Raw genomic sequence first — 23,574 nt, forward strand, 5'->3', positions numbered from 1 at the left:
CCATCCGCACCACAGAAAAGTAGCGCATGTACTACTTTTTTGCGGTGCGGAGGCACGGACAGAAACCCCATGGAAGCACTCCGTAGTGCCTCCGTTCTGCACCAGACCTTCCGGATTGCGGACCCATTCAAGTGAATGGGTCCACATCCGTGATGCGGGGTGCACACAGCCGGTGCCCGCATATTGCAAACCCGCTGTTTACGGGCCGTAATACGGGAACAGTGTGCATGAGCCCGAAGACTGTTAGGTGTGGTCAGGTTTTCACTCTGAGGCTATAAACAAGAATGCGTTCATACACTGACAGCAAGCAGCAGCATATGGAGACACATATATCAGAATGTCATTTTCATTATTCGGCAATGAAACTTTAGAATAGAATTATCAAATCTAGTGAGAGTAAGCCAGGAACTGAATGCCGGGGTCTTCATACAGGATATTATTGCAGCATGGCATTCCTTTATGTATAATATCTCTGTCCTTCCCAGGATACTTCCAGGACCTACTGAATAAATCGGAGCAGATTCTTCTGGAAACATTTCCCGCCCAGTATGGGGAACTTTACACCCAAAATGATGGGAAGATTTTCAAAAACTTGTACATAGAGCTCCGTCAGTATTACCGCGGGCCGGCAGTGAATCTGGAGGAGGCACTGACAGAGTTCTGGAGCCACCTGCTGGAGAGAGTGTTCAAGACACAGAACTCACAGTACCCCTTTTCTTACGAGTATATGGACTGCTTGGCAAAGCAATACGACCAGCTTAAGCCATTTGGGGACATTCCACGTGAAATGAAATTAAAAGCGACCAGGGCGTTTATTGCTGCCCGATCGTTTGTCCAGGGACTTGGCGTTGCTGCTGACATTGTCAGGAAGGTCACCCAGGTATGTGGTCACACTCTCTGAGTGATCTCTACATGCTGCCGATAGTGCCATGTACATACAGAGGTCAAATGGGAATTTTTTTTATCTATTGTTATAGTGAACTGATTAATCTTAAGGGACAGGCTATCATATCCATTGTATACCAATCACCGATTCCATCATCTTCATGCACTCATTGACAAAGAAATACCACTCCCCCAGATAGAAATGACGGATTGCTGCAAATCTCAGCATGCAGCTATGTCTCAGGCAGATATGTACAAGATTCCGTGGGTGGTCTGATTATATACTGTCTTACCACAAGAGGGCATAAAATAGCTCCCCCCACTGCCCTGTAAAAAGACTCTCAGATGCTACTTTTGGGTAGTTTACCTCTTGGTGAGAGATAGTTGACTGGTAGTCATTCCTCTACGACGCATTCAAAGACATTTTTCCCAGTTGGCCTGAGAGGAATGTCGTTTTGACAAACTGCCTGTCATGTAGGTTGTTCTGACCTAGTTATTAGGAGATGTTGGGGGCAGTGGTTATGTGATGGCATGCACACATGATGAACAGGCTCCAGATGTCCTAGCTGACAAGCACAAGCAGCTCCCACAGTTTCATTGTCCACCATCCAGAAACGGGTGACAGAAGTATCTGCTCAGGCCATTTCCAGGCGAAACCTGGACTGCTACAGACTGGAAGTGTATCATGCTTAGCCCCAAATCGAAGTTCTGGTTGGGATCCAACAACAGTCAGAATAGAGTGTGGAGGCCTCATGGTGAGCGCTTCAATCCTGCCTTTGCTGTGGAGCACTGCCCCAACTGCAGGAGTGACGATCTGGGGAGCCATCACATACGATAGTCGGTCACCCCCAGTAGTGATAGGAGGGACTCTAACAGCTCAGCGATATGTGCAGGACGTCCTGCGACCACGTGTTCCTCTCATGGCAGGGCACTAAATGGCATTAATCTGCAGGATAATGATCGCCCACACAGCAAGGGTTGACCAGGAATGTCTCCACCAGATTACAACATCCTTGGCCTGATTGGTCACCAGACTAGCTAGGCTGGGGGTGGTGTGTAAAATGCCACACAATTTGGGACTTTTTGTGCATAAACTATCCCATGATTTGGGGTTTGAGTGTTGGTAAGGATCCATTCACACGTCCGCAAATTGCGGATCTGCAAAACACGGATGCCGGCCATGTGCGTTCCACATTTTGTGGACTGCACATGGCTAGCACTATAATAGAAATGCCTTTTCTTGCCCGTGGATGCGGACAAGAATAGGACATGTTCTATTTTTTTGCAGGGTCGCGGAACGGAAGTGCGGATGCAGACAGCACACGGTGTGCTGTCCGCATCTTTTGCGGCCTCGTTAAAAATTAATGGGCCCGCACCCATTCCTCAAAATTGTGGAACAGATGCGGACCCATTTTGCGGATGTGTGCATGGACCCCAAGTACGGTAGTCTGACACCAACACGTTCCCATGTGAATCTTATCTATTAAATGTGGTAAATCAGAACATGCAATTTACTTTACATGAAAAATGGCAAAATCATTTTTAATATCTGATCAGTGCTTGAAGTTTCAGGCCGAAGGTTTTCTTGTTATGATTATCATCATGGGCGCTGTAGGCATCCAAATCTCCATCCACATCAATGTCCACACGTATCTCAGGCTAGACCATTTTGAGTCTGAATTTTTGTATCCAGGATATCATGAATTATAATAATACTAGATATATATATTGATGCATACATTATCACATGTTTTCACTGTTGTTTGGTTCTCATGCTGATTTTCATGGTGTGCTCTCATAGCAGCCCAAACAGCACAGAAAATATTCTAAGCCCATATATTCAGCTACTTAGGACTCATGCGCACATTCGTGATCGGCCTGGGAAAACGTGGTCCATGTGTAGAGGCTCCCCCCGACACGATCTGACTGTATCATAGTGTTTTATCTGATTATGAAACACTATAATGCAGTCAGTTCGGGTCAGGGGAGCCTCGATTGGCCCGGGAGATGCGGCGGACATATAGACCGTGTTTCCCGGGCCGATGAAGGTTTTGTGGATGAGCCCAAAATGTGCATACTTGGTAAAAATTGCTGAATGGCAGGTAAAACAGTTGTACTTACTGGTTCTAAGCCCCTTTGCTCCAGCGCCGGTGATCCAATCATCCCATATGGACTTTATATGAATGCACTGATGACATACCCGTATACTGCTGAGGCCAGTGATTGGAGGCAGTAGTCACGTGCGGTATATGGGACGTCACCACTGCAGTCAACAACATGACGTCATGACTGCAGCACGGGGAGGATCGGAGTGGTCTGAACTGCTATCTATAAGCCATTTTATTATTTTAACACCTTCCCTGCCTGTCTGTCCCTGCACCATATTTATCATCCAGCCTGAGCCCCTGTGATAAATCTGGTGCTGGTCTAGACGGCAGGTCTAAGTTTACACCATCTATAGGATGAGGAAATCTGTTCCACTGATACAAAACTGTATTTTATCTATGCAGGTCCCTATGAGTGGAGAATGCATACGTGAAGTTATGAAGCTCATGTATTGTCCTCTCTGTCGTGGCCACTCCAACATCAAGCTGTGTGATAATTACTGCTGGAACGTCATGCGAGGATGTCTCGCTAATCAAGCAGATTTGGACCCCGAGTGGCGGAATCTGGTTGGTAAGTGAAGCTGTTAGAGATCTAGATGGTCATGTCGCTATACACAGTCCAATATGACTTCTTGATGTGATGTATTTAATGGTCACATACAATAGGCAAGTGACGCGTTACGGCTACTATGAGCCTTTTTCAAACATGGTAGCCGAAACGCGTCACTTGCCTTCTGTATGTGACCATTAAATATAAGAATTATTCTACTTCAGCGAGTGCCGGTCCTCTTTGTACAAGTACGTGAGGTTTTTACCCTGGATGCGCGCATAGCATCTCTGATACACGGAGTGTCGACTGTGTCTTCTTTGGTTCTTGATGTGATGATCAGGTTGACAAATGGACAGTGGATAGCCTCCTGTAAAGTGCTTCTGATGAACAGAACAGGCTCATTTTAATCTTGTAACTCATCTTTGTGTTCATGGAGAAGCGAGAGATTGCATCCCTGCAGCACTGTCACAGTGGGTGGCCAAGAGTAGGAGATGTCTAGCAAACCCTTGTTGTCAGTGCGACATCGCTTAATGCATTGCTGAATTAAAGGGTTTGGCCCATCTTACACATTGGTGGCATATCGCTAGCATATGCCACCAATATTAGATAGGTGCAGGTCTCTGAAGTGGCACCCACACCGATCTCCAGAATAGGGCCCCAAAGTGAACGAGGGTGCGCCACTCAAGCGCAGCCACCTTCTATTCACTTCTATGAGAGTGTTCGCTCTGCTCTTTTTGGAACTCCTGTAGACGTGAATGGAGAGCACACCATGCATGCTGAATGCATTCTCCTTCACTTTGGGGTCCCCGTTCTACTGTTCTAGAGATAGAATTGGGTCTTAGAGGTGGGACCTGCACATATCTGATGTTGGTGGCCTATCCTAGTGATAGGCCACCAATATATGAGATGGGCCAACCTCTTTAGGAATATTTGAAGTGGTTCTCCAAAACTTAAACACTAGTGGCCTATCAGTATATGATCAATGAGGATCTGGCTATTAGGACCAGTCAGTACAACGAAGTCTCCTTCAATGGCTCAAGTAGCTCATCTGTAAGGGTAGCTGTGCGAGAAGTTTAGTCTCCCCCCAGGAGATTGAAGGGTAGACCATGAATGGATATGACTCAGGGAAGCCATGTAACCATTTCCATCGTACATCAGTGAAATAAGAGTTGATTGTGGGGGCAGCTGTTTTTTAAATCTTACTGACAACTGCAATTCCTTGTATGTTGCTTAGCAGTGGCCACTGTTGGACTTTTAAATTTTGTGGTCTATACCAATGTTCCTCAACTCCAGTCCTCAGTCATGATTTGAGAATATCCCACAGAATTAATACCTGTGGTAAGTCCTTATGCATTGACACTAATTATATCACCTGCTCAATACTAAGGAAATCCTGAAACCATGACCGGCAGGTGGGCCCTGAGGACTAGAGTTGAGTAACACTGGTCTATACCATGAAATATAAGGAAACTAACATTCCAATAGTCTGTCTAGTGTAGCCATGCCTATCCATTATTTCCAGCTGACATTTAACCTCATTATTCGATTCTTATTAGAATTCTTGGTCTTAACCTTTGGTGCACACCTGGTTTTGATCCATAGTTGCTCTCATGTGGCTTGGGGTTATCATTTCTCCCAATCAATCTGAATAAAATAAACACGTTATGGACGCTTATAGATAGGCCAGATACATATGAGTAAATAAATGCTGAGTGCTTGACCGTGTGAGCAGATGGTGAATTGACTGTGTAGTCTGGTACCTGGAGATGTATATATTAATATATGTAAGGTTGTGCTGAGACACTGGGAATTGATCATTATTCTGACCTACAGTAATGGCTAGAAAACCTCATGGTCAGAATTGATGTCTCATTACTGAGATGCCTTCTCAGCACTTTGACCTTTACACATTTGTATTCTAGGTTTTTAGCATTATACTAAGAATGGACTACACATTGCACCCATACGGTTCACAAGAATAGTAATAGTACAGAAAATGAAATGTTCCAAAGGAGTGCATTTATAGAGATGGAGCCATTGACTTGTTCTTCCTTTGAAAAGTGCCATACATATGACGTTAATAATTATTTAATAATTATTAAATAATGGAAAAATGATGGTGGCTTTTTGTATCTTCCTCAGAATCCTTATTGCTGGTGGCGGGCAAGTTTAATGGAGTTACCGGTGTGGAGAACATTGTGGGAACCATTCACACAAAGATCTCAGAGGCCATTACCCATATGCAGGAGAACAAGGAGGTCATAAAAAACAAGGTAAGTTGTGAACGCAAATCTTATGTGTGATGTCTACAAGCATTTATAATAGTTCAAATGCTGTCAGAGAATGATCAGTGATAGACCTTACTTGCATGACCATCTTCCTACAGCTCTAAAGTAGATTAGATGGGACATAGCCACAAAAATTATTCAGATGGGACATGGTTCTGGCCTTTGGGCTATTTATGTAGAAGTTCATGCAGCAATCTTAGAAATAGCAAGGAGCAGAGTACAGGTGGGATTAAATACAAGTGAAATACAGTTATTGAACGTATGGGCAGATACATCAAGTGACTTTACAAGCAAGAGTGACATGTAGCAGTAGTTTGGTAGAGGGTTGGCTAGTTGATAGGGACAGTGGTTTGTTAGTTTTCCCATAATTATGGCATTTAGCTATTCAGTAATTGGGGTAGAGCCACAGGTCAGGTTTCCCGATGCAGTTTTGGAAGCCAAGACCAGGAGTGAATTAAAAAAGAGTAGATGATGTGCCTGTCCTTTATACTTTCTCTTCAGCAGGAAACATGACCGTGTGGCCAAACCGGTATACTTCTACTCTGCTTGATGGTCATTGATTATTGTTTTCTACAGGTGTTTAAAAGTTGTGGAAATCCCAAAAAGGGCAACAAGGGCTCCAAGACAGAGGAGAGAAAAAGAAAAGGCAAAGCAGCTCCAGAAGATAAATACACAGTTCCCAGTATGGACAACCTGGTAGGTGACATACAATGTCTTAGACTGCCCCAAAGTCCAGACCATTGGTTCTCCTGTCATCTACAATCATGTACTAGGCAGACTGTATTCTGTCTACATTTCCAAGTATCTGGACCATGTCTCCACTACTGTTATTTTACCAGCATGCATGGATGGATGGACAGATAGATTTAAATTGTGGTTTATTAGACTGTATAGTATAAGATTGTATAGTATGTTGCTGTAGGAACTGGCCTGTCAGCCTGACCACTCAGAAATCGTCTTCTAACTAGCAATTTGTAAGGCCCCTTGCAGACCAGCGTTCCTCCCGCAGCGAGTCCACATTGCAGCACCCGGCCTGACCTCCCAGCACTGACGGGATTCACATAGCATTAAAATAATTTTTGATGCTATGTAACCCTTACAGTTCTGGAATGTATTGGATAACACTGGCAGCATTATGCCAGTGTTATCCAATACATTCCAGAACTGTAAGGGTTACAAAGCATCATAAATTAATATAATGCTATGTGACTCCTGGCAGCGCTGGGAGGTCAGGCCGGGTGCTGCGATGTGGACTCGCTGCGGGAGGAACGCTGGTCTGCAAGGGGCCTTACAAATTGTTGGTTAGAAGCCGATTTCTGAGTGATCTAAGATACAGTGATTTGTGTTGGTTTGTGTATATGTTCCTTAGGCTTATGTATTGTATGTGTGTGTATATATTATGTACTTTCTGTATGTATGTACTAGGTGTAGGTAGGAAGGTATACAGTATATCTTGTGCATATATAAATAAGTATATGTGATATACATTATTACAGTATGCATATTTTGTCAGTATGTATTGTTTGTATGCATGTGTGCATATGTCTGTGTATTTTAGTATCCCAGCTGTACTTACATACTGTGTATATCTTTTTGCATCGCAAAGGAAATGTTTCTGCACATTTCCAGCTGACAAGCCTGATTTCCTGAAATTCACCTAAGCCCTAATGTGACAATTTTTAGAAAGGATTGTAGAAAACCCGCCTGTCTGCACCCAGTGCCGATCCCAACAAAATGCTGATGACATCTAGCTCCTGTGGACTAAGAGTTTATTTCCACACTCCGATCCAAGCCATAAGCTGTGCTGAGGGCGGCCAGGATCACGCGTACACTGCAGTGATTGAGCCATGTTTAACTTTGGTCCTCGCCGCAGTCTGCTGTTCTGTTATTTTTGGCCTCTGAATAGCCGATCATTGCAGAATATGGCGCACTGACAGTTTACATATTAATAACCGACAGACTGTACATTATGTAATAATTATTATTATAAGCTCACTCCCAAGTGTTCCCCATCCAGAGCCAAGATTTAAAGGGCAAATTAATAAGTGCTGAAAAATAGGCAGCAAACACAGAGAAGTAAGAAGTAATTTGGGGGCACATTACTTTCTGTTGCTGGTTACCTGGCTCGTAGTGATTTGTTCAAATTAAATGTTTTTAGTGTCTGATTTTAGACATTTCTAAGAAGCTCTATTCCTGGAATCACCTCTAGGAATTTGTATCTTTTGTATTAAATCCAAATCCATCATCATGTTTCCTGCACAGAGTTATATGTCCCAGAGGAGCAGTGGAATTAAGCAGCAGACAATGGGGGTCATTTATTAACATTTTTACACCAGTTTTTAGTGTAACAATTGTCACAAGAACCTCTTTTTGCGATTAATTTTTTTCGTGACAGGGGCCAGGCAGTGACATCAGCTCTGACAAATGTACTTACTTTTACACCTTAAACAGGTGTAAGATCAGCCAATGGCAGGTGGGGACGGGATGAAGCACCATTTATGGCTCACTGTGTCACACAAGGGGGTGGGGAAGGGTGCACAACTAACTCCACCCACACCGCTGTCCCTGCCTACTGCACTTACCCGTCCTGGGTAACGGAACGCAAGTGCGAGGGTAACACACAAGACAAACAAACACAAAGAAGTCAAACTAGCAATGATTATATCAGGAGATGACCGCGGTACCTGGAAGGTTGTGGAAGCCAAACCATACAAGCAAAGGGTCAATACCAGGAGATGCAAAAACGACCAAGGAGCAGGCGAAGACTAGTCCAAATACGAGTCAGGGGTCAATACCAGGAGATGCAGACCAGGGAACAGGCGAATACTAAAACGGGGAACGAGCCGGGCAGGGGCTTTGTTAAGTCAAAACATTCGGGGCTTGAGCCCCAGATGTTTTGTCCAGTGCCCCGAATGTTATGCTGGCCTGGTAGCATTTTTTTATTTGGCTATTCCAGGGCCCTTTAATATTGATTGGACCTGGGCAACCCCACAGATGCGCAATCATGTCCTGCGGCGTGAGATCCGCCGTGGGAGGTCACGGGCCGCAGGACTGGATTGCGCACCTAAGTGACTGAACCTATGCCCGCGCAGCCCGCAAGTAGCGGATCAGCTGAACAAGTACAAGGGGGTTGGGGGGATTATCTGTGGGGTTGCCCAGGGTCCACTCCCATCAATATTAAAGGGCCCAAGAAAAGATTTCTCCAGTGGGGAGGAAATGGAACATAATATATATTGGAAAGTTACCGACTGTTGTATTATATGATGACTGCAGTCTGCAGTACTGCACTTCATTTGCATAAACCAGAACCCCCCTTTAAGCATGCCTTTAATGTCCAATTTCAACACGGTCGGCTTGTGCCCCGGATGTTTTCAGACCCTAGCAACGCCCCTGAAGCCGGGAGTCAAATACCCAAACCAGGAGTGTCTCAGGATAGATACACCAAGTAATGGCCCTTAATCACAGGCAGCCTGTGGCCAGCAGGCTGCCTGTTTAAATAGTGGGGGAGTCATGTGACGTGGTCAGCGTCACATGACTCGGCGCTCAGCTGCATGCAGGAGAATGAGTGCCCAGCTCGGCGCTCAGACTTATTGCCATCACCATGGGAGCGGAAGACTCCGGCCATGCTGATGAGGTGTGCGCGGCCGGGTCCTCCCCGCTCCCTGTTGCTCCCTGCGTCCTCGTTCCACTCTCCCTGCAGAATGCCGGCGGCACAGAGGAGAAGCGGCGCAACCCCTGCGTGCTGTAACACTCTGATCCGGTTTTATGCTGTATATTGTGCTGCTATTACCCATAGACATCAGCTGTGACCTGTAGAGGAACTGGCAGCAAATGCTCAAATTGCCTGCGGTGTCATCAGGGGGGAAAGGATGCAATAAATAGGTTCAATTCAAATTAATAGAGTGTCAATGTAGAGTCAATATGTGTTCTACAGCGTGAACATGGCCACTCTCCATTCTGGCTAATAAATAAGGGAAACTTAGCCTTGTCCCATAATGAGGCCTAAAAACAAGTACGGTAGATTTCATCTGTTCAGGCGATCAGAAGCATTTAAAGGGGTTATCCCATGATTATAGTTCATGACAATTTCTCAAAAAGCTAGAATCGGCCCCGTACCTCACATGGATCTAGACATTGCTCCATTTGCTCTGCTAGATTTATTTCAAGCTGGCAGCTCAGGGGGCGCGTCCTTTCTACAGCAGCTCTCTCCCTGTAACGGTCACAGCGCTATACACAGATAAATGGTATTGAATAGTTCAATGGCAAATACCAAAAGCATTCAGTAGACTGTCTCATGGGACAGCCTGTAATACTGTAGTAGTTCCTTGCTGAAACGAGAACTAGAGCCCTGCTGTGCCAGTGTATAGAGCAGCGGTTGAGATTTCCCTACCTCCTGACTTCCTGTCGCACTGCTAATGACGTGATGAGGCGTTCCTGAGTTTTGACTATCTGCGCATGCGCAAACCGACAGTTTATGGAAAATCTCAGCGGAGTTCAGCTTCACACCGGGACACTGCGCATGCGCCGGCCGGAGTTAGCCGCGCTTGCGCACTGGGCCATAATATTTCCCTACTAAGGCTCTCCTGCGCATGCGCAGTGTCCCGGTGTAAAGCTGAACTCCGCTGAGATTTTCCATAAACTGTCGGTTTGCGCATGCGCAGATAGTCAAAACTCAGGAACGCCTCCTCACGTCATTAGCAGTGCGACAGGAAGTCAGGAGGTAGGGTAGTATAACGCTACAAATAGGAGAGAGATTGTTTCACACAGGAGTAACATACTTTACACGCAAAGATAGTTATGTGCGCAGTTTAGGACACATGAGGGGACACATAGGGCCATGAGGGGGACCAGCATAAGATGCTACATGTCTTATGCTGGCCCCCCTCATGGCCCTATGTGTCATAGCACACATCCCCTATAACAGCGCCCTCCACTGATCCCCCATATAACAGCGCCCTCCACTGATCCCCCATATAACAGCGCCCTCCACAGATCCCCCCCATATAACAGCGCCCTCCACAGATCCCCCCCATATAACAGCGCCCTCCACAGATCCCCCCCCCATATAACAGCGCCCTCCACAGATCCCCCCCCCATATAACAGCGCCCTCCACAGATCCCCCCCCCATATAACAGCGCCCTCCACAGATCCCCCCCATATAACAGCGCCCTCCACAGATCCCCCCCCATATAACAGCGCCTCCACAGATCCCCCCCATAAACAGCGCCCCTCCACAGATCCCCCCCATATAACAGCGCCCTCCACAGATCCCCCCATATAACAGCGCCCTCCACAGATCCCCCCCATATAACAGCGCCCTCCACGATCCCCCCCATATAACAGCGCCCTCCACAGATCCCCCCCCATATAAACAGCGCCCTCCACAGATCCCCCCATATAACCGGCCCTCCACAGATCCCCCCCATATAACAGCGGCCTCCACAGATCCCCCCATATACAGCGTCCTCCACAGATCCCCCATATAACAGCGCCTCCACAGATCCCCCATATAACAGCGTCCTCCACAGATCCCCCCATATAACAGCGTCCTCCACAGATCCCCCCATATAACAGCGTCCTCCACAGATCCCCCCATATAACAGCGTCCTCACAGATCCCCCCATATAACAGCGCCTCCACAGATCCCCCCATATAACAGCGTCCTCCACAGATCCCCCATATAACAGCGTCCTCCACAGATCCCCCCATATAACAGCGTCCTCCACAGATCCCCCCATATAACAGCGTCCTCCACAGATCCCCCATATAACAGCGTCCTCCACAGATCCCCCCATATAACAGCGTCCTCCACAGATCCCCCCATATAACAGCGTCCTCCACAGATCCCCCCATATAACAGCGTCCTCCACAGATCCCCCCATATAACAGCGTCCTCCACAGATCCCCCATATAACAGCGTCCTCCACAGATCCCCCCCATATTACAGCGTCCTCCACAGATCCCCCCCCCCCCACAACACAGCGCCAATTACAGAACTACCTAACACCTTGTAATAGACTGGCATACATCCTGCATATCAGATATTAACATTACAATTCATAACAGTAAAATTTGTTATGACGTAGCAAGGAAAAAAATGTAATGGTTGGGGGTCCCCTCAACATGAGGAACTGTATTAAGGGGTCACGGCTTTAGAAAGGTTAAGAACCACTGGTATAGAGGGTCCTGTTTCACAGAGGAGTAACATACTTTACACGCAAAGACAGTTATGTGCGCAGTTTAGGACACATGAGGGGACACATAGGGCCATGAGGGGGACCAGCATAAGATGCTATATGTCTTATGCTATGCCCTATGTGTCATAGCACACATCCCCTATACCAGCGTCCTCCACAGATCCCCCACAACACAGCGCCCTCCACAGATCCCCCACAACACAGCGCCCTCCACAGATCCCCCACAACACAGCGCCAATTACAGAACTACCTAACACCTTCTAATAGACTGGCATACATCCTGCAGATCAGATATTTACATTACAATTCATAACAGTAGCAAAATTAGTTATGACGTAGCAAGGAAAAAAATGTAATGGTTGGGGGTCACCACAACATGAGGAACTGTATTAAGGGGTCACGGCTTTAGAAAGGTTGAGAACCACTGGTATAGAGGGTCCGAGCGCCGACGTCTGATCATGAATGCATACCTTTCCCTCCAATCCCCAAAATGGCCATGAGAAAGGAGCACCCTGCTCTGCTGTCCAGATCAAACTAACTACTATCACTTCTATATTTCACTGACATTAATATTGGAGATCTTCACACCGCGTACCAAAAACTATTTTTTATATATATTTTTTTTTAAGGTTTCTGATGTAAAAGTAAAGCTCACGGAAATCCAAGATTATTGGGTATCTCTACCTAAACATATTCTGCAGTGAAAAGGTCATAGCTGGTCCAGGCAATGAAGACAAGTGCTGGAATGGAATGTCCAGAGCAAGGTCAGTCTGCTTGTGCAAAGCTAGGTGACATATGCCAGCTGGTTAGGGTACAGCCACACGGTCCAGTTTCCTGATTCAGTTTTGGAAGCCACAATTAGGAGTGGATCATAGGAGGCGAGAACCTATAAAGGACAGATTTGTCGTCTTTTTTTCTTTTTTTAATTCATCCCTGGTTCTGGCTTCCAAAACTGCATGCAGAAACCTAACCTGTATCCTTAAACGGAATCTGTCAACTCCAGAGCTACACCCAAACTAGGATAAAGTCTTGAGTCCGAATAAGTAATTCCTATCTTCAGACGCACCTTCATTCCAACGCTGTGCTCCCACAAACCAGCAGTAAATGCACTGAGAGGACTACTGAGCTCACCCACAAGCAGGAGTCCTCTCAATATGTGTCAGTGCTGGTTTGTGGGTGCCCAGTGTGGGAATGCAAGTGAAGTACCGTATGAAGATAAAAATTACATAATCTGACTCTGCATCACTTACACCATACACCGCTTAGGCTACTTTCACACCAGCGTTTTCCCTTTCCGCTATTGAGATCCGTCATAGGACCTCATTAGCGGAGGAAAACACTACAGTTTTGTCATCACCATTCATTGTCAATGGGGACAAAACTGAACTGAAGGGAATGGAGTTCACCAGAATGCATTCCGTTCCGTTTCATTGCGTTTTTAAATGCGTCCTGGGATGCAGAGCAAGACGGAGTAGTCATGACTCACAATGTAAGTCAATGGTGATGGATCAGTTTTCTCGGACTCAAAAGAAAATGGATCCACCCCCCATTGACTTACAATGGTTTTAGAGACGGATCAGTCATGGTTATGTTAAAGATAATACAACCGGATCCGTTCATAACGGATGCAGATGGTTATATTATCTAGGTGGAAACATTTCTGTTGATCCATGAGGGATCCAGCAAAAAACGCAGATGTGAAAGTAGCCTTACTCTAGTTTGGGGATGTTTCAGAGCCGACAGATTCCCTTTTTTATTATCTAATTTCCTCTGAACTCTTTAACATTGTAAGTTGTCGGTCTTTAGGTATATGCCTGAGCGTATGGGCAGCGGACTCGCCAACCAGATAAATAATCCTGAGATTGATGTGGATATTACAAAGCCTGACATGACCATCCGTCAGCAGATCATGCAGCTGAAGATTATGACTAATCGTCTCCGCAATGCCTACAATGGAAATGACGTGGACTTCCAGGACACAAGTAAGTAAACAGTTACACAATGTAATTCCTGAGTTTTATGGTGATGATTGACCCTCTCGTGCCGATCAAATCAAATTATGTTTTACTCCCAGGCATATTCTGCTTTCCTTGATCTTGAGGTTTGCTTTATTCTCCAGGGACACCAATAAAATGAGCATAAATTCACCTGAGCCGACCCGTCTAGAGTATATCACGAATTGCATAAATAGTTCATCTCAGACACAGTTTTTACTTCCTTTTATACCAGGGATGCTCAACCTGCGGCCCTCTAGCTATTGTAAAACTACAACTCCCATCATGCCCTGTTGTAGGCTGATAGCTGTAGGCTGTCCAGACATGCTTGGACACTTTGCAACAGCTGGAGGGCCACAGGTTGGGCATCCCTGCTTTATACGATTCCGAATATGAGGCAGGCAGCCAGAAGAAATCTAATTCTCCGCTGTTTGCTTATGAGTAACCTTATGAGTTTACAACATTCTGTAGTATGCATCTGCCTTGGCGCTCATTCACACGTCAATGAATCGCGGACAGCAGTGTCAGTGCTCTCCACAGACGGCTCATGTATCCATTGACATTACCATGCGTATTCACGCATCAATGGTTTTCTACAGACTGTGGGTCTGTGTTGACACCATGGAGGCGTGCCGTATTTTGGTCTGTGATTACGGATCCCTCATGCACATTATATTCCATGGGCCTGTGAAAAATCACGGACACAACAAGGACTCCATCCGTGTTTGGTCCGTAGGTTTCACAGATTGTTGCTAGGAGATGCTCTGGAAACTAAATTCTAGCCTAGAAGTGTCCGTGGAATACGAATGACACACAGAGGGCAAAAAACGGGCACAGATTCTTCAGACATCTTCACCGATGTCATCACGGACATATGATTGAGGCCTTACTGTACAGTTGACACTTCCCCCTTCTGTATTATGAAGCAATTTTCGCATAAAATGTGCTGCAGGTCAAATCTACACAGAATATAAAATATGGTGTGGAAACTTAATTTTGCAGTAAGTCCTACAGTTCTGGATTTCTTGTGGGACTGCTGTGTGTTTCATCCTCTGTTGGAAACATGAAACTGAAAAAGAAATAGTTATCGGGCCCTGACCTCTTGTGTTAATGTAAGGCCGACCAAAGTCCTCTCAGGGATCATAATTATACAAGTTTGAGGACTGACAAAACTTAACCTTTAATTTTAGATTCCAATAAAAAAATCTAATAAACTAAATTAACACAAAAACTTTGAAGAACCTCCCCCCCCATAATTGGGGTAATATATTATAGGCAGCACAGGTACCTACTATGAAAACCAAAGTCCTTGGGGGGCGTGGCTAGCAGCCGGCATGGACGGTCGCACTTAATCTGAGCTCCAGCTCCCGACCTTAATCCTGAGCCATCCTGAGTGCCATTGCAGCCATTTAACCTGATCCAGAGACATACGGTCGACTGATCCTTCATAGCTACCGGAGATGGGGCCCAGCAAAGCACAAGCGGCCGCTGACCGGCTGAAAGAGTTCGCGCGCCAAGAACACCATAATGGCGCCGCGGCAGCCGGCTCACCACGCACGCAGCACACCCGCGGCCAAGCGGCACAACAGGCAGCTGCTGAGGAACCGGAGGCGGCTGATCTCTCCCTGAAGGAGGCTCATGAGCAGCTGATGACAGCGATACTGGCCTGCCAAACGTCCCTTATCACCAAGATAGAGGAGGTACGTGTGGATGTCGGCCTCCTGAGACATGATGTGCAACAACTCAGAGAAAGGGTGCGGGGGACGGAGGAGAGGATCTCTGAGCTGGAGGACCTTACTCGCCCCATTCCTGCTAAAATACAGGCCCTAGAAGGTTCAGTATCCTTATGGCAACAGAAATGTGATGATTTGGAGAACAGGGCCAGGAGAAATAACGTGCGTATTCTGGGCCTACCTGAAAGAACAGAGGGGCGAGATCCTGCGGCTTTCCTTGGAGGCCTGGTTCAGGTCGACTTTCCCTGAGGCGTCTTTCTCTATGGCGTATGCAGTGGAGCGGGCCCATAGGGTCCCGGCCCGACCGCCACCACCGGGGGCACCGCCCAGGCCGCTCCTAGCCCGCATGTTAAACTGGAAGGACCGCGACATAATCCTCACCCAAGCAAGAAAGATGCAGACCGTCATGCATGAAAACGCCAAGGTGTCCTTGTTCCCTGATTTCTCCGCCGAGCTTCAGAAGAAGCGGGCGACTTTTGTGGCTGTCAAAAAGAGACTCAGGGACATGAACTTACCGTATTCCATGGCCTATCCGGCCAGGCTGAGAGTGGTGGATGGAGAGAGATCTCATTTCTTCACGGATCCCAGAGAAGCGGATGAGTGGGCCGCAAGAAAATCGCGGAGATTGCCGCCACCTCCATGAAGTATATTAATGTGCCAGCAATCTGGCTCTCATTTTTGTCCGGACCCGGGCGGTTGATCCGAGCTGGTGGCGATATCAGCGCGGCGTTTTTTTGTTTTTTTTTGTTTTTTTTTCACTTGCACCGGACCCCTGTTTGCTGCTCTGGACTTGGCGTGAGTTTTGCCGTTTATATTGTACACTGAAGAATTGCTGCAGGCACGACGTGTATCGTGCTAAGGGAGCTGGTCGGATACCGGCATATTCTTTTTACATCTAGTGATATGCTGGTCCCTGACTATATAGCCACTGAGACATTTTTGCCTGATTTTTGGCGTTGTGATATATGTCTTTATGTTGTTTCACAGCATAACTGGTTCAGATTTCAATGTTTGTATTATGTTTTGGCACTGTATGGTATAGCAATGCATGCAGACAGCAGCGTATATGTACTGGGGAAGATGGGGGGGTTGCAGTAGAGTGGGGGAGACGGAGGGAGAATGGCTTTGTGCATAGATCAATGTTGTGGGTCAAATGGCTGCCATAGTGTTGATGTCATGGAATGTGAGGGGACTGGGAGATCCTGGGTAAAAGAATATCTGTCTTTGCTCATGTCCGCAGATATAGCCCGCACATACTTAGCCTGCAGGAGACCCATCTCACAGCCGAAACTGCGGGGAGGTTACAGAAACCATGGGTACAGTGGTCTGGCCATTCGTTTGGCACTTCTCACTCTAAGGGAGTGTCGCTAGTAATTAACCGCTCCATTAGATGGGAACCGCACGCAGTTGAGACGGACCCGGATGGCGGGTTTATATTTGTGCATGCACATGTGAATAATGTCCCGTTTGTGATTCTTAACATTTACTGTCCCCCCCCTGCCAATATGTCAGTCCTTCAAACTGCAGCCACGTTTGCAGCCCAGTATCCGCATGCTAGGTTGCTGTGCATAGGGGATTTGAATATGACTATGAACCCACAGATGGATCGTTTCCATGCTAATCCTGCACCCCCGGTTTCTAGTCCGCCCAGCTTATTAGCGGCGTGGATCGGGGAGATGGGATGGTTGGATTTGTGGAGGGAAAAGCACCCAGACTCTACTGAGTACTCCTGTTTTACTCCCTCTTCAGGAGCAATGTCTAGAATTGACTACATGTTTGGTTCCCCTGAAATATACCTTGAGCTGGCAGATATTGCGCATGGCCCTCAGAGTGTCTCGGACCATGCGCCTTTGATAGCGAGGTTCAATTCAACACAGGGATGTAGCCCCAGCGCCAGGACGAGAATACACCCATTTTGGCTTACCCTCCTGAAAGAACAAGATAGGATCCCTGACCAATTGCAGGTGTTTCTGGAGGTGCAGGACGCAGACACTAACCCTCTGCTGTTGTGGGATACGCTGAAGGCTTATCTTAGGGGGTGTCTTAAGTCATCCATCTCCTTTATTAAAAGGGACACTAGAAGGAAGGAGGATACTCTCAATGCATGTGTTAGGGAGGCGGAGGCAAGGTTTGCGTTGGACCCTTCTGACGCAAATCGGCAGGATTGGATGCGGAAAGGCAGGATGTATTTGGTTCACCTCAAGGAAAAAAGCAACCGCAAAGTGTTCTTTTACAAACAGCAGGCTTTTGAGATGGGGGACAAGGCAGGGCGAGTACTGGCGCATATTGTCCATAAGAATTCCTCAGCTCCGCCAGTTTTGAGGATACGCACCTCGGACGGGGAGATTAGGGATTCTGTGCCAGATATTTTAGCATGCTTCGCTGACTTTTACCAGAGCTTATATCTCACCAGGGTGGAATATACGGAGGTAGACCTAGAGCAGTATCTGAATGAAGTGGAGCACCCGAGTTTATCAATGGCAGATCGCGAAAGATTAGAGGAAGATATCACTGTAGAAGAGATTCAGGAGGCTATTGGTGATCTGGCGAATGGGAAGGCTCCTGGTCCGGACGGCCTGCCTCTAGAAATATACTCCAAGTATGCAGATAAGTTAGTGCCTCAGCTTAAGGTGATGTTTCAGGAAGCCTGGCGAGTGGGCAGATTACCGGACTCCCTTTATGAAGCAACCATAGTGGTACTACTGAAGCCGGACAAGGACCCTTTAGATTGTGCATCCTATCGGCCAATTTCTTTGCTAAACCTAGATTACAAGATTCTGGCAAAGATCTTCGCCAATAGGTTGAACAAAATAATTACTAGTATTATACACAGTGATCAGACGGGGTTTATGCCTGGACGCTCGACCTCGGGTAATATTCGTAGGACCCAAGTTATAGCCCAAATTGGTGTTCATCATGATAGACATTGGGCCCTGGCCTCGTTGGATACGGCTAAGGCCTTTGACTCACTGGAGTGGCCGTTTTTGATGAGGGTCATGGGGAGGTTCGGCTTTGGGCCTAGGTTCATGCAGTGGATCCGGATATTATATAGATGCCCTAGAGCTAACATCCTAGTGAATGGCACGACTTCAGCTTACTTTAACTTGCAGAGAGGTACGAGGCAGGGTTGCCCCCTCTCCCCCCTCTTGTTTGCCATTGCCATTGAACACTTGGCCATTCGGATCCGGCAAGATCTAATATATTCTGGAGTTAGTATGGATGGGAGGGAAGACAGAGTAGGCCTCTATGCGGATGACCTCATTCTATTTCTTGATAGACTGGACATCTCTCTACCATGGGCGATCGCTATTATAGAAGTGTTTGGGAAGTATTCAGGGCTACTCATTAATTGGTCCAAGTCAGCACTAATGCCTTTGTGGAACTCTGACTGGCCTGATGTCTGTCATAACCTCAAGATAGTGGATCATTTTAAATATTTGGGGGTTTATATTACTAGAGAGCCGAGGGAGGCCTACACTAAAAATATTGCCCCGCTGGAACATGTCTTTTCTGGTAAATTTAAAATTTGGAGAACACTTCCTATATCGATCATGGGAAGAATCAATTTGATAAAGATGATCCTTTTACCTAAGGGGCTATACCTATTGGAACATGCTTGTACTCCAATACCGCGTAGTTTCTTTGACCGTCTTCACTCACTAATGGGTCAGTTCGTTTGGGGCAGAGCTAGACATAAACTTGCCTTGCACACTTTGCAGCGCTCTAATTTGCGGGGCGGTGCAGCGCTGCCAGACTTCCATTTATACTTCTTGCAGGCCAGTTGAGATTTCTGGTTAACTGGGTGGATGGAAAGCCTCTGTTGAACATGGAATTTTACTTACAACAGTATTTGGGACAGTCGAGTCTATGGCCGGTGCTGGAGGGGGCTGAGTCTGTATCTGGGAAACTGCTGCAGATTCACAAGTTGGCACAGCAGGTCTGGAGAGATGCCAAATTGCGTCAATACCAGGACTGGCCGGATGATATCCCCTTATGGGATAATCCATTATTCCCGCACTTGCAGTCTATAGAAGGCACTCACACTTGGGTGTCTGCAGGTATAACTGCGCTAAGGGACTTGTATAAGGATGGCATCCTCTATTCCTTCTCCCAGGTTCAGGAGAAATTTGGGTTGGAGCGTACTCAATTCTTTAGATATCTGCAGATCAGACATGCCTTGCGCGAGCAATTTAGGGACCGGAACAGGGCCATTTCCTCCTATCCTTTGATCGGAGTCATTAAATCACAGGGACCAAAGGGCATAATCTCAGCTCTGTATACTTACCTGCTGGGGTTGCGGATGGCCTCACAGCCCATACTGGCTGAGACTAGATGGAAAGGGAACATTCCCCACCTCACTGCAGAAGAATGGGTGGATGCACTGGAGGCTGTGATTCGTGTGTCACCCTCGGTTAACAATAGGCTCATCCAATTGTTTATGCTGCACCGCAGTTACCTGACTCCTACCAGGCTGCATAAGATGGGGAGAATGTCCCAGCCGGATTGCCTTAGGTGTGCTCATAGCAATGCCGACTTCTGGCATATGATGTGGGAGTGCGGACACATCAGATCATATTGGCGTGATGTGCTTGCAATCTTATCATCCCTAGGAATGGGCCCTATACCTCTGTGTCCCAAGGTTTGCCTGCTGGGTATTTTGGATAATGATGGGTGGACTCACTATAATAAAATACTTCTGAGCGAATCCCTTTTTATGGCCCGCAAAGTGATTGCCATTAAGTGGATGGCGGAGGAATACCCTACAGTAGGCATATGGAAGAAACTTGTCAACCAGATTATACCGTATGAAAAAGTACTTTATGTGAACAGAAAATGTCCTGAGAAATTTCAAAAAGTGTGGGGTCTGTGGTGTGATTCTAACCTGACTACCTCGCCTGGTTCTGCAGTGTCTGTGGATTCTTGAGATGTTGCGCTGGGAATGATATGCGTTTCTCCTGAGCCTCATGGAATGTACTATTTATCAGGAATGTATGCAGGTCCTATATGACAAGTTTAGTACGGAATGATGTGCTCTGTTGTACCTATGCCAGATATAATTGATGTACCTGTCACTGTATGCTGCATGCAACATATTCTGTGTGCGTTTGTCTGTACCGTGTAAGTGCCTTGTTACTCTTTTTCAATAAAACGAGTTAAAAAAAAAAAAAAAAAAACAAAGTCCTTCTACTGACATCATAGGTGGAGGGGCTGAGTCCTGCCAGCCCTATATATACATCCTGAATATTATGATAAGTGCTGTGGCTGTGATGGTCGTCCTTAGTATTTGGAGACCTGCCACCTCATCCCTGGTTTTGGACGGTTTTCACTCTTGGTAAGGTGGAAAAATGATCACCACAAGTAACATGCCTGTAGTGTTTGACAAGTTTCCTATAGAAGATCTTCTTCTTTCCTCTATTTGACCACATACTTTCTTTAGGGCTTGTTCACATCTGCGTCAGAGACAGAACATTTTTCTACTTAAAGAGGGGACATTTGACACGAGCGGATCCCATGCGTGGAAACCACTGTGTGAATGACAGCCAAGCCCCGTTCCGGACAGCAGAGACACGGAGCATTAACATGATTGATAATGCTCTGTGACCTTTTTACTACAAAATCACAGTGAAAACTTTCTCACTGTGATTTAGTAGTAAAAAGGTCACAGAGAGGCACGGAGCATTATCAGTCATGTTACTGCTCCGTGTCTCTGCTGTCCGGAACGGGGCTTGGCTCTCTTTCACACAGTGGATTACCCGCACGGCATCCGTTCGTGTGAAAGAGCCCTTATAGAGTCAGTATGGTTCAGTTACATCATGGATCCAGCACTTCCATTATTTTTCAGCCAAAACAATAGAAATAAGTAGCTGTGAGATTAACAAGCCCTTATCAGGTGCTTATTGGAAAATTTGTAGGAGACCACATAGTACAGACTAAGGCCTATTGCACACGACCGTATGGCTTTTTCAGTGTTTTGCGGTCCGTTTTTCATGGATCCGTTGTTCCGTTTTTTGTTTCCGTTGTGTTTCCATTTCTGTTCCGTTTTTCCGTACGGCATATACAGTATACAGTAATTACATAGATAAAATTGGGCTGGGCATAACATTTATAATAGATGGTTCAGGAAAAAACTGAACGGAAACGGAAGACATACGGATGCATTTCCATATGTGTTCCGTTTTTTTTGCGGATCCATTGACTTGAATGGAGCCACGAACTGTGATTTGCGGGCAATAATAGGACATGTTCTATGTTAAAACGGAAAAGGAATGCATACGGAGTACATTCCGTTTTTTTTGCGGAACCATTGAAATGAATGGTTCCGTATACGGAACGCAAAAAACGGACAGTAAACGGGGAAAAAAAAACGGCCGTGTGCAATAGGCCTAAGGCTGCTTTCATACAGTCAGTGTTTCCATCAGTGATTGTGAGCCAAAACCAGAAGTGGAGGCTATACGGGGATAAGGTATAAGGCCAGACACAGGCGAGCAAGTTCAATATGAGAAACTCGCTGCGTGTGGCATTGTGAGTTCCCGTTCTGACCTGCTCCTCTGACAGAATTGCATGCCATTACAGTGATTTATAATGCTGTGTGACCTGAGATCTTCTGAATTTCACTGACTGCATTATGTCAGAACGATTCAATAGATTCCAGGTCTCGCAGCATTCTAAATCATTCTAATGCTGGGTCAGAATGCTGCCACAAGTAGCGAGTGTCTCTCATTGAACTTGCTTGTCTCTGTCTGGCCTTAAGGAAAGATTTCAACCTGTTCTATAAAATCACTGATCAAACAACTGACTTTGTGAAAGCGGCCTAACAGAAGACCTCATCTGACCATTAGAAGGGTCGACCATTCTTTAGACTATCAGATAAACCATCAGCTGACGGTTTGGTTTGTAGTGTTTAGCTAACCTGTGGGTCATCCGGCACTGACCTTTCTTTTGATCTTCACAGGTGATGACATCAGCGGTTCAGGGAGCGGAGATGGCTGCAGCGATAGTGTGTGCGTCAGGACAGCCTCACGAGACTCCACTGTATTTCACACTGAAACACGTGTAGTCGTCAAAGAGAAATCACCAGGGTCAAGCGGAAACCTAAACTCATGGAACCTACTGCTACTTGTATCCGCTCTGCTTGTGGCACACTTTGCCAGGTGGTAACCCCTGTGAATTGTCATATAAAGGGAATGCGGTCACTTTTCTCCCTCAATGAACTTGACCTTCTTCTATACTTGGAAGTAGATAAAAATGGAAAGCAAGCGAGTGCTGGAGATCAGGCCACTATAACACTGTGCTCTCCTGCAGACTCCACCTGTCTCCTCCATACCTGTACATTTTTTTTGTAATTGCGTGTGTTTTATTTTCTGATACAGACAAACCATATCTGGCTGTTTTGGTTGATAGGAAAAAAAATGTTAAAAGTGACATAAAACTTCACTAATATTGTGTCTCTTTTTTTCTAAAATAAAATGGCAAAGTGTAAAATGTAAAATATTTATTAGTGCAAAGACATACAGTTCTATACATATACAACTGACAACCACAGAGAAGCAATGTATGCAATTTTCCTTGTTTCTATATAAAGCACATTTTTCTTCATATCCGCCACTGGGAGTTTTCTTTTGTCAGATCTGATTCAGCAGAAACCATCCAGCGCTGAGCGTTACCACCGATTGCTGTTTAGTCCGATATCCATTATGTGGCTGAATAAGCTGGGAGGCTTGAGATCGCCGGTACTATTGGAGGTATCGGTGAGCCAATAAAACAGGCATTTTACATTTGCTGAGTAGACGCTATACAACAGGTAGGTAGCTTTTAAAGGGT

General features: G+C 46.1%; 1 protein-coding gene across 1 annotated transcript in view; it reads left to right on the forward strand.

Annotated features, from left to right (window-relative positions):
* The window catches only part of GPC1 (glypican 1), a 73,719-nt gene extending 50,370 nt beyond the window's left edge, over positions 1 to 23,349 (forward strand). The window contains 8 exon segments of the mRNA XM_044289526.1: positions 486 to 880; positions 3,396 to 3,561; positions 5,683 to 5,813; positions 6,405 to 6,524; positions 12,656 to 12,712; positions 12,714 to 12,790; positions 13,833 to 14,008; positions 22,706 to 23,349. Of these exon segments, the coding sequence (XP_044145461.1) occupies positions 486 to 880; positions 3,396 to 3,561; positions 5,683 to 5,813; positions 6,405 to 6,524; positions 12,656 to 12,712; positions 12,714 to 12,790; positions 13,833 to 14,008; positions 22,706 to 22,911 (1,328 nt within the window). The 3' untranslated portion in view covers positions 22,912 to 23,349.
* The last annotated feature ends 225 nt before the right edge of the window (positions 23,350 to 23,574 follow it).

Source organism: Bufo gargarizans, chromosome 4 (genome assembly GCF_014858855.1).
Source record: "Bufo gargarizans isolate SCDJY-AF-19 chromosome 4, ASM1485885v1, whole genome shotgun sequence".
NCBI lineage: Eukaryota > Metazoa > Chordata > Amphibia > Anura > Bufonidae > Bufo > Bufo gargarizans.